Source organism: Balaenoptera acutorostrata, chromosome 15, assembly GCF_949987535.1.
Source record: "Balaenoptera acutorostrata chromosome 15, mBalAcu1.1, whole genome shotgun sequence".
Lineage (NCBI taxonomy): Eukaryota > Metazoa > Chordata > Mammalia > Artiodactyla > Balaenopteridae > Balaenoptera > Balaenoptera acutorostrata.
The window spans coordinates 75728410-75744325 of NC_080078.1; the positions used below are offsets into that span (position 1 = coordinate 75728410).

At 46.3% G+C, this 15916-nt stretch overlaps 1 protein-coding gene across 6 annotated transcripts in view; it reads right to left on the reverse strand.

The window, feature by feature from the left end:
• Nucleotides 1–15916, reverse strand: part of SLC13A3 (solute carrier family 13 member 3) — an 86538-nt gene that overhangs the window by 27492 nt on the left and 43130 nt on the right. For all 6 annotated transcript variants that reach the window (XM_007185354.2, XM_007185349.3, XM_007185350.2 and 3 more), the window contains 3 exons: nt 8184–8250; nt 5305–5490; nt 2965–3090 (listed from right to left, as the gene is read on the reverse strand). In XM_007185354.2, the coding sequence (XP_007185416.2) occupies nt 2965–3090; nt 5305–5490; nt 8184–8250 (379 nt within the window). The remainder of the gene's footprint in view (nt 1–2964; nt 3091–5304; nt 5491–8183; nt 8251–15916) is intronic.

Consider the following 15916-nt stretch of genomic DNA (forward strand, 5'->3'; position numbering starts at 1 on the left):
CGCCTAGAGCCCGTGCTGCGCAGCAAGAGAAGCCACCCCAATGAGAAGCCAGCGCACTGCAACGAAGAGTAGCCCCTGGTCGACGCAACTAGAGAAAAGCCCGCGCGCAGCAACAAAGACCCAATGCAGCCAAAAATAAATAAATTAATTTAAAAAAATAAAAAGAAAAGAAATCCCTCCTATGGAAATCTACCTTACAAAAATACCTGTTACTATACAAAATGGTATCTGTCAGGGAGACCAGTCACCAGAAAACATACAGTATCTGCTTGTATTTGCTTATGGAAACTCTGAAAGATTACCCGAGAAACCAATAAAAGTGGATACCTGTTTGGGGGGGATGTATTGGGTGACTGGGTAATCGAAGGCATGGTTGGGAAGAATTCTCACTGCATACCTCTTTGTATTGTTTTTGATTTTTGAACTGTGTGTATATGTTGCTTATCCAAATTAAACAAATAAATGCTTTTTAAAAAACTCACAACGGTTCTTTTTTATGAAGATCCATGTCCCACAAGGCCCTCAGTGATCTAACCCAGGGTTTCTCAGTCTTGGAGCTCTTGACAATATTGGGGCAGGATCATTCTTTGTTGTGGGGTGGGATAATTCTTTGGTATAGGGCATTGACTTGTATATTGTAGAATGTTTCGCAGCATCTCTGGCCTCTACCGCATGGACCCCAGTAGTACTTCCTCGGCTGTGACAACCAAAATGTCTCCAGATGTTGCCAAAAGTCCCTGGGTCGGGGTGAGGTGGGGGGAGGTAAAATCATGCCCAGTTGGTCATTTTGCCTCATCGCCCACAAATCTCCCTCACACCCTGAACTCAGTCCCTTTAACTTTTTTCATTTCCAGAAGACCCCTTGCTACCTCTGGCCTGGGGGCCTTTGCACTCATTGTTCTATCTGCCCGGAATGCTCTTCATCACCCCTATCTCCTTCTCTCCCTTTACTGAGTTAATCTATTCACTCTTCCTATTCCTGCTCAAAACGCACTTTCCCAAGGAAGCTCTCCTGCCCTCCCAGTAAGGTGAGAGCCCTCTAGCGTGCACCCTCAGATCTCACCATCCATTTCCCTCCCAGCACTAATCATGACTGGTATTTCTGCCTTGATTAGCTGTTCACTGTCTGTCTCCCCCGACCTAGACTGCAAGCTCCCCAAGGGCAGGAACGCTTCAGCCTTGCCCAGGGGCTGCATCCTCAGCACCTGTGACAGCATCAGGCACGTAGCAGATGCTCGGTGGATACTTGCTGAGGGAAGGCGGTGTCATGGGATTGGCCGGAACCTTTCCTGCTACCCACCCAGAAACACCTCTCTCACTGGGCTTCCCTCCACCTGCATTTTCTTCATCACAGCCTCCTCCGAGACCAAGTATTGCAGATGTCCAAGGAACAGGCAGACAGGAGAAAGGGGCTCTGTTTCAGGCTCAGCACTGGGCAGTTTTCACACTCTCCCTCATTTAGACTTTATTTTAGCTGTAGCTCATTATTATCCCCCATCTACAAGTGAAGAAATTAAAGAAGTAAAGGCTCAGGGAGGTGACAGAGTTGCTCAAGGTCATGCAGAACCATGATGTGAACTCTGGTTTATCTGAGCCCAATGTCTGGGCTTGCTTCTCTCGGCTAAGCTGGGCTTTGAACCCTGAGTTTCTGCTCTGAGGGATCAAGGAACACCACGATCAGAGCCTTTCTATTCTCAAGGTGTTTTCACATCTCTTTGATCCAGAGTAGCTCTTACTGGTCCCATTTTACAGATGAGAAAAATTAAGGCCCAGAGAGGTGAGGGGACTGAGTCAGAGAATGACTTTATGACATGCCTGCTACCCCAGCCCTGAGCTGCAGCTCCTATTTTAGTATTCCCCAAACTCCAGGCATTCATAACCTACTTTCACAAATGTTCCTATAGCCACATACTACGGGGCTCACGTTTCCTTAATATTTTCCTCCAACTAGACTCAGCATTTTAATTAAAGAAATGTATTTAAATGGAAAACTTTCTATCGCTCCCATACGTAGAAAACAAGAATCACTTGTCATACATAGAAAGTACCCACGAAAATAAAGACATGAAAGCAAAGCAAAGTGGCTAGATACCACTGCTGGCTCTAGTCTCTGGGCCTGAGGTTGGCTCTTTCTTTTTTTTTTTTTTTTTTAAAATACTGTGTTGTTTTTTTTTTTTTTTTTTTTTTTTTTAGAAATTCACGTTCATTTATTTATTTATTTATGTATGACTGTGTTGCGTCTTCATTTCTGTGCGAGGGCTTTCTCTAGTTGTGGCAAGTGGGGACCACTCTTCATCGCGGTGCGCGGGCCTCTCACCATCGCGGCCTCTCTTGTTGCGGAGCACAGGCTCCAGACGCGCAGGCTCAGTAATTGTGGCTCACGGGCCCAGTTGCTCCGTGGCATGTGGGATCTTCCCAGACCAGGGCTCGAACCCGTGTCCCCTGCATTGGCAGGCAGACTCTCAACCACTGCGCCACCAGGGAAGCCCGGCTCTTTCTTTTTTAAAAGGCTAATTTGGAAAGGTTAGAGAGTTAAAGTTTTTCCTCACCCTACTGAGACTTTCTCCCCAACATAAGCAGATCGATTCTACATGAGTCGATAAAGGAATATTTTTCTCACTGTCTGAGTCAATGTTATTTGATACCTTGTCCTCATGACCCCCCAGACTCTCTCCTGTACTGAGGCCCCTTGAAATGGGAAACGCTACACATCTTCTCCTCTGATATGAGTGTGTACCTTACTTAAGTAACAACACTATTAGTAATTATTGATGGTGAGCGACATTCACTGAGGGCCTGGGCTTAGCAGGCGAGTTCCCACACCACCTGTAATCCCCACATCCCTGGGAGGCGAGGAGGACTACAGGCACCACATCTGACATGAAACTGTAACGACTTAGGAAGGCCACACGCTACTGAGCACGGTTCATCCCGCCGCAAAGCTCAGCTGAAACACCAGGGTACCTCAGGGTTATCCCTCCATACAGGAAGGAGATCCAGAGCCAGCCCACCAACAGGAACATCAGCATGAGAGGGAAGGCGAAGATGAACCAGGAGCCGAAATTCACCACGTCGCACTGTGGGAAGAAACTGGAGAAAAGAGAGAGGTGAGAGCCCGCCGGGGTCAGCCACGCCGATGGATGCACATATACTTACAGAGGAAAACTAAAGGAAGTATGCTCAATATTACCAGTGGGATTGAACGTCGTTCAAATTTTTTTCCTGTTTTTTCTGAGTGTTCTATAATGTGTCTATATCGTGCATGATCAGAATAAACTAATAAAATGTATTTGGGGAGCAAAGGCCAAGGAGAACATTCAGGGCAGCCATTTCCCTGTCTCCCCAGGTTCCCCGATGGGGATTCAGAACCCCACGTTAACCCCATATTCCTTTCAAATACCCTCCTTCCTGACCAGAAGGTCCTAGCTTGTGCAATTAAATGTTATATATGATTTGCATGTAATTTGCATGCACTTTACTCAAAATCCTTCATGTTTGATACTTTTACTTACAGCTCCAGCATTTTCCCCCTAATTTCTTTTCAAGTTGGAACAAAGGCTTGCTCACATCAGAGCAGACAAGCAGCCTAAAAACCCTCTGATAGCAAATGCCCTCTCATTCTCCCCAACCCCCAACTCAGAACCAGCCCCTGAGGCCCCCAGAGCCCACATCTTTCCTGTTCAGCCCTGGGGATGTGCTCCAGCAAGAACTAATACCCAACACTCTGCTTTGTCCTCCCAGTCAACTGCCCCTTCGCTGGCACTTCCTGATAATGGAGGAGACTAAAGGGTCAGCCCAGATCGCCCCTACATCTGAAGCAGGACCATCTCGGCTTCTGGTTTTCCAGTCTCACAGCCAAGTCTTGCTCAAAGAATGGAGACAAAAAGACACCGAAGGTTTGCAGTGGGCTGAAATCAATTGGGGAAATACTGATACCTGGCCCCCATCCCATACCTCCTGAATCAGAATCTCTGCAACCGAGATCCAAGCATATTATTTTCACCTTCCCTGGAGACTCTAAAATGCACCCATGGCTGAGAATCACTGTTTTTCATCATACTCTTAAAATCAAAGGATTTGAGAACCTGAGAATATGGTGCAGGGTTAAGGTTTTAAAATTGGTTCACGAGGTAAGACATGGGCGTACTTAAGTTTTCTCATGAAAATAACTTTGACTACCCACACGTATAGTACTGATTTATGTACACCAAGCCCACTCTCAGGAAGACCAACCCAACCAGCTTTCCCTCCATCATCCCAGTAAGTCCTTGATTCTTTGGTTGAATACCAGATAAAGAAGCTAGCCAGCACATGTGGCCATGTGGAATACCAAATAATTTTGTTGCTGTTTGTTTGTCAAATGCTTACATTCATAGATTAAATGCATCTCCACTGCAATGAAGTCTTAGAAACCCCACCTCTCAGAATCCTGGAATCTGAAAATACTTAGAATCTTGAAGGATTCTAAGGATTTTTTAAATCTTCAGACTCAGAGGTTTGGAATAATGGAATCAACGACAAGCCATCTGGTCGAATCCTTCTCTGCTTCTCACGCCCTGACGGATGGCCACCCAGCCTCTGCTTGAACAGTTTCAGCGATGGGGAGGTTTCACTTCTTGGCAGAATCCACTCCACTGCTGGCCCGTGTGGCTGGTTGCAAAGCTTCTCACGGTACATCACAGCCATACACCAACACCTCCCACCGGGGTTGGTTTTAGAAGCAGGTGTCATATCGTGTCACCCCTCGGCTCTCAGCTCTCCTCTGACTCCCCATCTCACTTTTAGGAAGAGCTGCGTCCTTACAGTTGTTGCCTTAGTCTGGCCTCTTCTTACCTTATCCCCTTCTGAACCCCAGCCTGGCTGGTCTTTGTGCTGTTCCCCAGGACAGTCCCACCTTTGTACAAGCTATTCCCTCTGTCTGGGATGCTCTTCCCTCCTGTGTCCACAAAGTTCACCCCCTCACTTCTAGGTCTCTGCTCAAATGTCACCATATCAGAGAGATCACACATCCATGACCAACCGACATAAAACAGCATCACTCCTGTCACCTCTACTCCATTATCCTGCTTTATTTCATAACTCGTCACACCAACATATTATATATTCTTTTGCTTTTTCCTGTATTGCTTGTCTCTCCCACCAGAATGGAAGTGTTCCAGAGTAAGGACTTTGCTGGGGTTTGTGCATCGCTGGGTCCCCAAAGCCTGGCCAATAGAAGACATTCAACAGACACCCCTGAATGTTGGATGAAGGAGGAGGAGCAGAAACCCCAGTGCTGGGGAGGGGGGGGGCACTGGTTTTTACCTCTTGAGCTGGCCAAGCAGGATGAGGTTGGGGGCCGTGCCCGTGAGGGTGGCGGTGCCCCCGATGCTGGCCGAGTAGGGGATGGAGATGAGGAAGCCCTTCCAGATGTTCCTGCGATATTCCTCCTCCTTCTTGGAGTTAGCCTGGAGATCCACTGGAGCCTCCGCCTCCTCAGGACAGTCTTTGCTTTAAACAAACCCAAAGAGAAGCCATTCAGAAGACACTCAGAATTCCTGGCCTTATGGGGAAACACACTGCCCAGGACGGGAGAGCTAAGTGAACTTTCTAGAAGGCAATTGGCACAGGCTCCAAAAACCTCTAAAAATGTGCAACCCTTCAGCTTAAGTGTTCTACTCTAAGAAGTTGTCCTAAAGTAATAATTGGTATTAAATATAATTTAAATGGAAAACAACCTAAATATCCATCAAAAAGGGATTGGCTAAAAAAGATGATCCTCTTTCTGGATGGAATACCAATGCAGCTATTAAAAATGGTGATTTAGATGGGTGTTTACTAAAATGAAAGATGTCCATTATATAAAGTGAAAAGGTAGGTAACAGCACTACTTAGTTTTTTTATTTTAAAAATATGCACATATTTCATGAATATATGAATATTAAGAAAGGTCTAGAATGGTATACCCAAAGTTGTTTTGGTGCCTTTCTTGGGGACGGAATTATGGATTTTTTCCCTCTTTTTATTTGTACTATCTGGGTTATTTTCCTGGTACAGTTGAGGAGTTTGGGGAAAAAATAAAATTAAGAATTGTTAATTATATGATTAAAAGATAATGATGTTGACACAAATTTATTGAGGTGAAAAGATGTCCACTACACTCCATTAAGTGAGACGATGCATTATAAAGTGGCATATATAGCGTGATCAATTTTTTTAAATAAAGAAATGCACTTATGTATATAGAGAGATATCAAGAAACAGTCTAGAATCGTATTTACTTAACTGTTCTATCTTTGGGAGTGAGATACTGAGTACATTTTTCTTTTTGTTTAAGAGTTTTTTTCTTTTTACTTGTGCAATTATAAAATGTTCATAAGTGAATAAAACTAAGAATTGTCCCTGCGTAACAAATCAATTTCTTTGAAAGAATGAAAGATAGTTCAAATATCTTCAGGCCTTAATTACTAACATGAGGGGCCCCTTCTCCAGAGGGCAGTGGGGATGCGATCTGGGTCTGAAAGGAAGACAACGGCTGGAAGCGGCTGGAGACAGATGCCTTGGCCTGACTTTTCAGGGTGAGAGGCCTGGTCAGGAACCTGTGGCCTCCCTCAGACCTGGGGCCCCAACCAGACTGAGCCTCACAGGAGAATGAGAGAGGGAAAGGGCCCTCAGGCTCGTCTCATTCACTCCCCTCCTCGTTTGGATGGGAAACGGAGGCCCGGAGTGGGGCTGGGTACTGCATCCAGTGGACATGGAGTTCCAGAGAGTGGGGATGAGCTCTTTCCCAAAAGACTCAGCACAAGCTCTGCATGGGCAGGTGGTTCCCAGGTTGCATGGTAGTGAGTAGCTGGGCCAACTATAGAACCCATATCTCAAAGCTGGACTCAAAGCCCCCAGACAAGGTGCCAGGAAGGAGCGCAGGCCATGGGATAAGAGAAACTCATGTAAAATCATGTCCCTCCTCTGCTAGAACCCTCCACCAGCTCCCATCTCATTCAAAGTCAAAGCCACATCAATGGCCGATGAGGTCCCCCATGCTCTGTCCCTCTACCATTGTCTTCCTGCCACACAAGCAACCTCTCTGACCCCCACCTCCAGCCACGCTGGCTTCCTGGCTGCTTTGAACTCTCAGGACTTTTGCACCTGCTGGTCCTTCTGCTGAGAACCCTCTTCCCACAGATCCTTCACCTCCCACAGCCATTTGCTCAAGAATGACCTTCTTAGTGAGGCCTTCCCTGACCACCCATTTAAAAACTGCCCTTTCCCCCAACCCCATCCCTAGCCTGCTTTCCTGCTTTGTTCTCCTGCATAGCACTCACCAACCTTCTGACACACTATGGATTTTACTTGTGCATTTGTTTCTCCGCAAGAGCAGGGTTTTTTTTCTGTTTGTTGCTGTATCCCTGACAGTACCTGGCTCATCATAAGCTCTCTATAAATATTTGTTGAGTGAATGAAACAGACCTGACTGATGCCCAGCAATGCCTTGAGCAAGTCACTTTATTTCCTGCTGTTTCATCACCATTAAATCGAGATAACAGTGCCATTAGTAACAAGCGTTACCATCTGTGCACGGAAGGCCCAGAAACCTGCTTTAGCTACATGTTCTCATTTAATATCAAAACAGCCCTATAAGGTGGGTTCTGATATCGTGTCCAGTTGGTAAGTGAAACTAACTGAGGTTCAGAGAGGTTAAGTGACTTGTCCAAATCACAGAGCCGGTAAGCGGCAAAGCCAGGCTTCAAAGCCAGGTCTGCATGGTTCGAAGCACCCAGATCTTATCCACGCTGCCATATACAAAAGACACCAAAGACTAAATGTGCTGTCAATGTCAAGATACTTCCTAAGTCACACAAGTGCGAAGGGTGTCTCAGGACATTTTTGTCTTTGGAGCTGCTTGGCCTGGTACACCCTCTCCTCCACTACTGTCGTGTGGCTTGTGCCTCCTGTTCTTCTGGTCCCTCCTTCCAGACCCTGCACCTCAGCAGACCTTTAGGGATTTAATGTGCTCCCCTGCCCTTCCCACATCTGCTTTTTTCAAGGAGGCTGGAGCCAAAGCTATAAATGGTGGAAACTTGGGCATTAGGTCATTTGGAGAAAAACTGGGGGGTAGGCGGAGGATTGCTTGGAGCATTGAATTCTTGTTCATCATCTCCTTGGATCAAGCACTGGCTCCTCTGTGAATTTCACCAGGAACTCACTCTTCTGTGTCGGCAATAAATTGCATCTCCGTGGGCACAGTATGCAGGCCGTTTTTCCGCACAGCAGCTAGGAGGAAAGAACACGATGTCTTTAGTGTGATGTAGTAAATGGGACAGGAGTGTCCCATTCTTGTGCAGCCTATCAAGAGTGCTTCCTCAGGTCCTGGCCTATACTAGTCATTGCATCCAAAAGAAAAAAGATACTCAAAATTCCATCCTCCTGTCCCACCCATCCCTTTTTGGAGAGGGCTTCAGGCCCGTGGGCAGGGAGTTAGCTGCAAGGCTGCTTGACAACCCGTAACTCAAGCCTAGGCTAACCTGAGCTGTCATTGTCAAAGGGATGTTTGGGAAAGACTAGCTCTGAGTGGTAATGAATCAGCAATGGGATGGGTGACCCCAGTCTGCCATACATTCAAAAAGCATTTATTGAGCACCTACTGTGTACAATTGACTATGAGCTTGGGGTACACAGTGAATAATATAGGACAGTGTCCTTGCTCCCATGAAAGTTATATTCTAGAAAGGGAGACAGACAATAACCAAATAAAGAAAACTTCAAGTTGTGATGAAAGTGACAGAGGAAACGAAACTGGGCAATGTGATGGAAAGTGGCTGCAGCGTGGGGAGGAGGAGCAGGTGGACTATTGTGATCATGTCAACAGAGAAGACATATGAGCTGATGGCACTTGAGCTGAGACCTCAAGGATACAAAGGAGCCAATCATCTGAAGAGCTGTGGGAAGAAGGGTGGGGGCAACAGGAACAGCAAGTGCAAAGGCCCTGAGGTGAGAGTGTGTCTGGTGTGTTGGGAAGCAGGAAGGAGATCAGTGGGGCTGGAGGGGCATGAAGGAGGAGGAGAGGTGGGAGAAGTGGCAGGGGTGAGGTGGCAGGAAGTGGTGTGGATCACACAGAGGTCTAGGGGCTCACAGTGAGGACTTTAGCTTCTCCTCTGAGCCAGATGGGAGTGGAGCCAGGGGAGTGTTTGAGCAGAGGAGAGTCAGGACAGGATCTGACTTCATTTTTAAAGAAGCCCTTGCTTGATAGGTCAGTCTCCCCGCAGGAGCCTTGGAGTGTCGTGGAGACAACTGAAGGGATTAAAAGTTTCTGCAGCTGAAACCATCACCAAGAGCAAAAGAATCCATCCCAGGGCATTGGAAGTGTGACTGGTAGCTGAACACATGGGTTCAGGGTTCAAGTCCTAGCTCCATCACTTGCTTTGCGACCTTAGATCACTGTGGTTCCCACCTGGGGTCGATTCTGCCTCCAGAGGACATTGGACAATGTCTGGAGACATTTTTGGTTGTTGCAACTGGGATGGGGGGAGTTGGGGTGCTACTGGTATCTAGTGGTCAGAGGTCAGGGATGCTGCTAAACATCTTACAGGACATAAGTCAGCCCCCACAAGAAAGAATTATCCTACCTAAAATGTCAAATAGTGCCGAAGTTAAGAAACTCTGGCTTAGATAAATCCCTTGATCTCCTTGAACATCTTTAATTCATAAAATGGAAATAATAATTCCCCTAGGGTTATCAAGAGGATTAAAGAGTTGACTTATTTGCTATAGACAGAATGCTTTCATCACCCCCCAAATTCATATGTTGAAACCTAATCCCCAATGTGATGGTATTAACAGGTGGAGTTTTGGGGAGGTGATTAGGTCATAAGGGAGGAGCCCTCATGAATGGGATTAGTGCCCTTATAAAAGAGACCCCACAGAGCTCCCTTGCCTTTTCCACCATGTGAGGACACAGTGAGAAGACGGCTGTCTACAAACCAGAAAAAGGCCCTCAACAGACACTGGATCTGCTGGCGCCTTGATCTTGCACTTCGCAGCCTCCAGAACTGGGAGAAGTAAATACCCAGTCTCTGGTATTTTTGTCATAGCAACCTGAACAACTAAAACGTCATTTAAAGTAGGGATTAACAAACTTCTTCTGTAAAAGGCCAGTAGTAAATATGAAAAGCCATATGATCTCTGTTGTAACCACTCAAATCTGCCATGATATCATGAAAGCAGCCGTAGACAATACAGAAATGAGTAAGTGTGACTAAACATTTACTTTTGGATACTGAAACTGAATTTCATATAATCTTCACATGTCACAAAATATTCTTCTTCTTTTGATTTATCCAACCATTTAAAAACATAAAACCTATGCTTAGCTCACAGGCTGCATGAAAAACAGGCAGCAGGCTAGATTTGGTGGGCCCAAGTTTACCAGCCCCTGATTTAAAAAATTTAACAGGAATCTGAGCACTAGTGGGGATTTAGAAAATGTAGGTTACTATTAAGAAAGAATATAAGAGTGGTCCCTGAAGTCTGGAACTGGTCTGACCCAGATACGACACATCATTCTCTTGTTGGACCTAAATAATCTGACACACCACCGACTTCAGACAAAGTCACTCTGACACTGATAAAATGAGCCAGAGCAAGGACACCTCCTAATCTCATTTAAGTGCAAAGCCACTTGCCACCCACAAAATATCAAGCTTCCACCTCTCTTGCTAAATAAATGGTTACTTCTTGCCTAATCACAGAATCGTCCCCAGTCTCTGACAGCACCCAATCTAGAGCAAACCCTGCTTCCTTAGCCCCCAGCCCCAGCCCAAATGACCCAACCAAAGCCCAAATCCTATGAGAGGTGCTTTCTAGCACCCTCTGAGTTGACTGTAGTTGCCCGTGGTGTGTGCTCTCCCTCACTGCAGCAACGATGACAAACTCAACCTGTTTAACTTAAGATGTATTCCTGGGGGGCTTTGGCCATGTAGACTGGGTGGAAGGGTCTAGACTCCAGCCTCAGTTCTTTCCCTGTCTCACCAGGGGGCTTGGGGAAGTCCCTGCCCTTCTCCACTCTGGGCTGTTCTCTTCCTGCTGGTACCACGAGGGAGCAGGATTCCATGGTGGTTGACTGGGTCATTTTTACTGTGCCTGAGGCTGGTGACCACCAGCAGGGGTCTGAAGGCTAAATTCAGATCAGCTCACCCTGGGCCATGGGGACAAGGGCTTCAGGGCTCCCGTGATGGGAACACATGTCCACATGCAACACACGAGGCCGGAGGCCGGGGCACTGAAGCAGGAAGTGAAGGGCTGTTAATAGGACACTGATGCTGGTGGGCAAAGTCGCTCCCCAGGGGATGGCCAGACAGGAAGAACCCTGACCCAGTGACTCCCTACCCCCACCCATCTCTAGCTCTCTCTGTACCCTTCTCACCCGGGTTGGGAATGGCTGTCACGCAGCATCAGATGTCCGCAGAGCTCACCAGCATCTCGGGTATAACAATAGGCCACCTTCCTCAGCCCTGGATGAACATTAGAATTTGCTGAGAATGCCCAGGTCCCACCCTGGAGGTTCTGCTTTAGAGGCTCTGGGGACTCAGTATTTTTTAAAGCTCTGTAGGTCATTCTTTTGGGCAGGCAGGGTTGAGAAGACTCCCCTGAAGTTAGAGATGGGGAACTGAAGCCTCCAGTGGCTGCCCATGACCTTAGAGGGGGTGAGTGCTCACCAGTTTGCCACAGTCCTCACCTGGCCGCTTTTCTCAGCCATGGAAGCTGGTTGCTGCCAGCATCGGAGTTGGAGAGCCCCGATACAAAACTGTACGTGCTACAGACGAGGCAGAGGAAGCTATTCATACACACACGGCTATGAACAGTAATTATCTGTAGCAATTAAAATTAGGAAGGAGGGAGTTTCACTTTTTCTTTGTGCAAATTAGTAATGTGAAAAAATTTGATACCAAGCATTATTTTTTTCTAATGATGATGATAAAACCAATGAAGATGAAGTTGAAAAAAACTTGGAAAACCAAGGTGCTACTCAGCCCCTAGCAGCTCGGCTACTCTTAACCATTTATCCCGGGTCATCCCTGTACTTCCTGTGACCACGGTGACCCAAGTGACCACACGAAAACAGGCCAAAGTCTCCAAAGGTTCTGACTTCCCTGGGTCCAGAAATCGCAGGCTGGTTAGGAGCTTGGTGCTTATGTAAGATCTTATTCAAATAATAACAATCCCTGAGTTTATAGCCGGTGGGGGAACTGAGAACTTTCACATTTGTAATCTTACAGCAGCCTCAGAACAGACTGAGAGAGCTGGGCAGGGGTTATTACCTTCCTCTTTACACCTCGGGAAACTGAGGCCCGGAGACATGGGGGAAGGGTGGGATCAAGATGACCCACTGGGTTAATGGCAGAGTCGGGCTTGTTCCCAGGACTACTGATTCCCCACCCCTTGAATCTCACCCCACCTCCAAAGGCACCCACCTGGCTCTGACCTGGAACAGCTAACTCTAATCGAACCTCCCCGGTATGACTGAAATGTTCTTGAAGTCTGGCACACAGAAGGCTCTCAGGAAAGAGTTCTTGTATCAGATTAGGTAAACAGCACCCCAGGGAAAGTCAAAGGTCCCCAGGATGGGCAGTTTTACATCCATTAATTTACTTAGTTCTCACAACTACCTGGGTGGTTAAGGATTAATATCCCCACTTTATATATGAGGAAACAGGCATAGAACTGTTCAGTAACTGGTTTGTTTATTTATTTATTTCACACACTTATTGATTATCTACTACGTGCCAAACAGTGTTCTAGGTGAACAATACTATAGTTCACAGCAATGAGAAAGATTGACACAAGCTCCCATGGAACCTGGAGTCCATGGAGGAGACGGGTAATAAACAAATCCTTCTCAACTAGCAGTCATAGGAAACTTCAACCTGAATCAAGGTGTAGGGTCTTATTACCCACTCTTTCCGATTCCTGGAACTCTTCTACTGGTTTTTATGTAATAGCAATTGCATAACTGCCATGTATTAACCACGTCTATGTGCCAGGCTCTCATTTCTCATGTAAGCCTCACAACGATATGTGCGAAATGGGTGGTTTTGTCCTCATTTTATAGATGAGAGAAGAGCCTCAGGAAGAGGTCCCCTCTCCCAGCCTCATGAATGAAGAGGGAAGAGGAGGGCAATGCTTAACTCAGCTTACAAGATTGCTTTTGGAATGATAGCATCTTGGGCATTCCTAAAGGAAAGGCATGGGTGGCAACCTAGCCTTCTTTGGGCAGAAAAAAGGAGGGGGAAAGAGTGGTAGAGTTTAGATTCAAAAGCCAAGTGGGCCCCTTACTGGCTGAGGGACTTTGGGCAAATACTTCACCACTCTGTGCATCAGTTTCCTCCTCTGTAAAATGGGCATGATGATAGGGCCACCCTTGCAGGGCTGAAGTGGAGGGTCTAATGAGAACATGCATGTAGAAGGAGAAGCCACCACCCATGTGGCCCTGGTCCCCCAGGCAGTGCAAGGAGCAGAGTGTGTAAAAGAACTGAAGAGAAGGAGCAGGGTTGCCCTCCAAGGCTGAGGATCCCCAGGGTCTTGTCCAGTGAGCCCTGCCCTGCCCCTGGCTCTATCTTGTTCTGGCTTGTAAGCACAGATTCCAGATTCAGACAAAGCTCAGCAACCAACTCACCATGTTGCTTTGGGCAAAACATTTTGCCTCTCTGACCCTCAGTCTCTTCATCTGTAAAATGGGTGTCATCTACTTCATAGTACTGTTATGAAGATTAAATGAGCTAATGGGTATGAAAAACTTAGCACAGTATCTGGCATAGGGTGGGTCTTCAGGAAATGGTAGCTCACATCATCCTTATAGTTGTTGCTCTGGGTGTCCCTCAGGGACTTAAAGCCTCCAGGAGCCTCCTCGTCCCTATCCTGGACCATAAACACAGTCTCCACTCCCTCCACTCCTGTCCTTACCTCCTGCCACCAGGACAGAGCACAGAAACTGTATGAAAGAGAACATCTCTCTTTGCACTGGAATTACCCGTTTTAGGTCTTGGGGCTGATCATTAACTAATCCCCGCTCTCTGATCCCGCCGCCTATGAAAGCAGGGGTCTGCCCCAGCCTCCCAGGGTCTCCTGCCTCCTGACATCCTGCAGCGTAAGGGAAAAGACTCTGGATTTCGCCTATGCACCTGACGCTGTGTGTGACCTTGGGCAAGTCCCTTCCCCTTCCCGAGTCTCAGGTTTTTCATCTTCTTTCATATGATGAGGGAATTGGTTTTCACACTGTTTTTTTTTTTTTGGCCACTAAACTCTTAGAAAAAACATCTTCTATGGGAGGCAGAACAACAGAGGTTAAGAGTACAGGTGCTAAAATCAACCAACCTGGATTCAAAACACCAGAGCTCCTGTTTTGGAATTACGTGACCTTGGGGACTACTTTAACCACTTTTAAAATTCTTCCTCCATTTCCACTGCTCTAAATGAGGTCAAAACTAGCTCCACATCATTCAGATGTAAGGCCCTTAGATGAGACCTTGCATAGAAGTAAGTGCTCAATAAACATCGGTGATTGTTACTTGGAAGCTCAGGGTATAAAGTAGGTAAAGTGGGGGCAGCTGGGTTGAAATGAGAGACAGAGCACAGTTAACTGCTTGCTGCCACCCCAAGGTGACTATGAGGTATTCTCTTGGAGCCCCAAGACTCAGGGGAAACAGTTTGAAAACTGACAAAGCCAATACTAGGCTTCTACTAAGGAATACTAGGGATCTGCAGACTATGGTCCACAGGTTGAATCTGGCCTGCTGCCTGCCAGCTGTGGTTTTCACATTTTTAAGTGGATGGCTAAAATCAGTAGAAGAATAATACTTTGTGATGTAAAAATTATACAAAATTTTAATTTCAGCACCCACAAGTAAAATTTCATTGGAACACAGCCACACCCACTCATTTACATATTGTCTATGGATGCTTTCTCCCTGCAAGGGCAGAGTTTGAGTAGTTGTGACCAAGTGGCCAGCAAAACATATTTTACTGTCTTGTCATTTACAGAAAAAGTTTGCCAACCTCTGCTATAGAACATCTCTTCCCTTCCATGTGGAAGACTTTGACCTTGCATAGATCCCGGCTCTACTATTTTACCAACACTGTGACTGATTCTTCACCTCTCTAAACCTCCCCTGTAAAGTACTTATAATCATTTCTAGCTTTCAGGGCTGTCACAGTTATAAAATAATCAAGATCCTTTACTGCATGATGGGGAAATACCCATACCACAGTAAGTGAGATTAACATAGATGGCACATGGATCAATATTTAGATTTTTAACAGATATATATTTATTTTCATGCATATTCGAAAAAATATAACTAGCACACAAAGCCCATGGTTTCGTGGGAAATGCTGTGTTCACTGGAGTAAATGATCCAAAGCTACTGGAGCAGATCTACGATCCCCTCTCTCAACACACACCTTCCATCGTTGGGTCCTAGGTAGCATCTCTCATCTGCACCATCCTATTCACATCCCAACCAGCAGGAGTAGGAAGCAGGAAGGGCAGCACCCATAAGCTGCACACACCATTCCCACTCATACTCCATTAGCTAATCTTGGTCACATGACCACATCTAATCACAAGGGAAGCTGAGACATTCAGTCTTTTCTCTGCACAAGCATGTGCCCAGGTAGGGGTTTCTATTACTAAAAGAACAAAGGGAGAATTAATACTGCAATCTCTGCCCACATATATACCAATTTAAAACTTCCTTTTAAAATACATGTGTGTAAAGAAAGACGTTTTAATGCAGATGGATGTGGCAGCCATTTTGCAACCATGAGGGAAAGACCAGGGGAATCACAGAGATGCCAGTGAACAGCCCTGACATCCTTGTGCCTCTGAAATGACCCTGGAACTGCCCTTCTCTGACTTTTTGACATTTGAGGAAAATAAACCCTT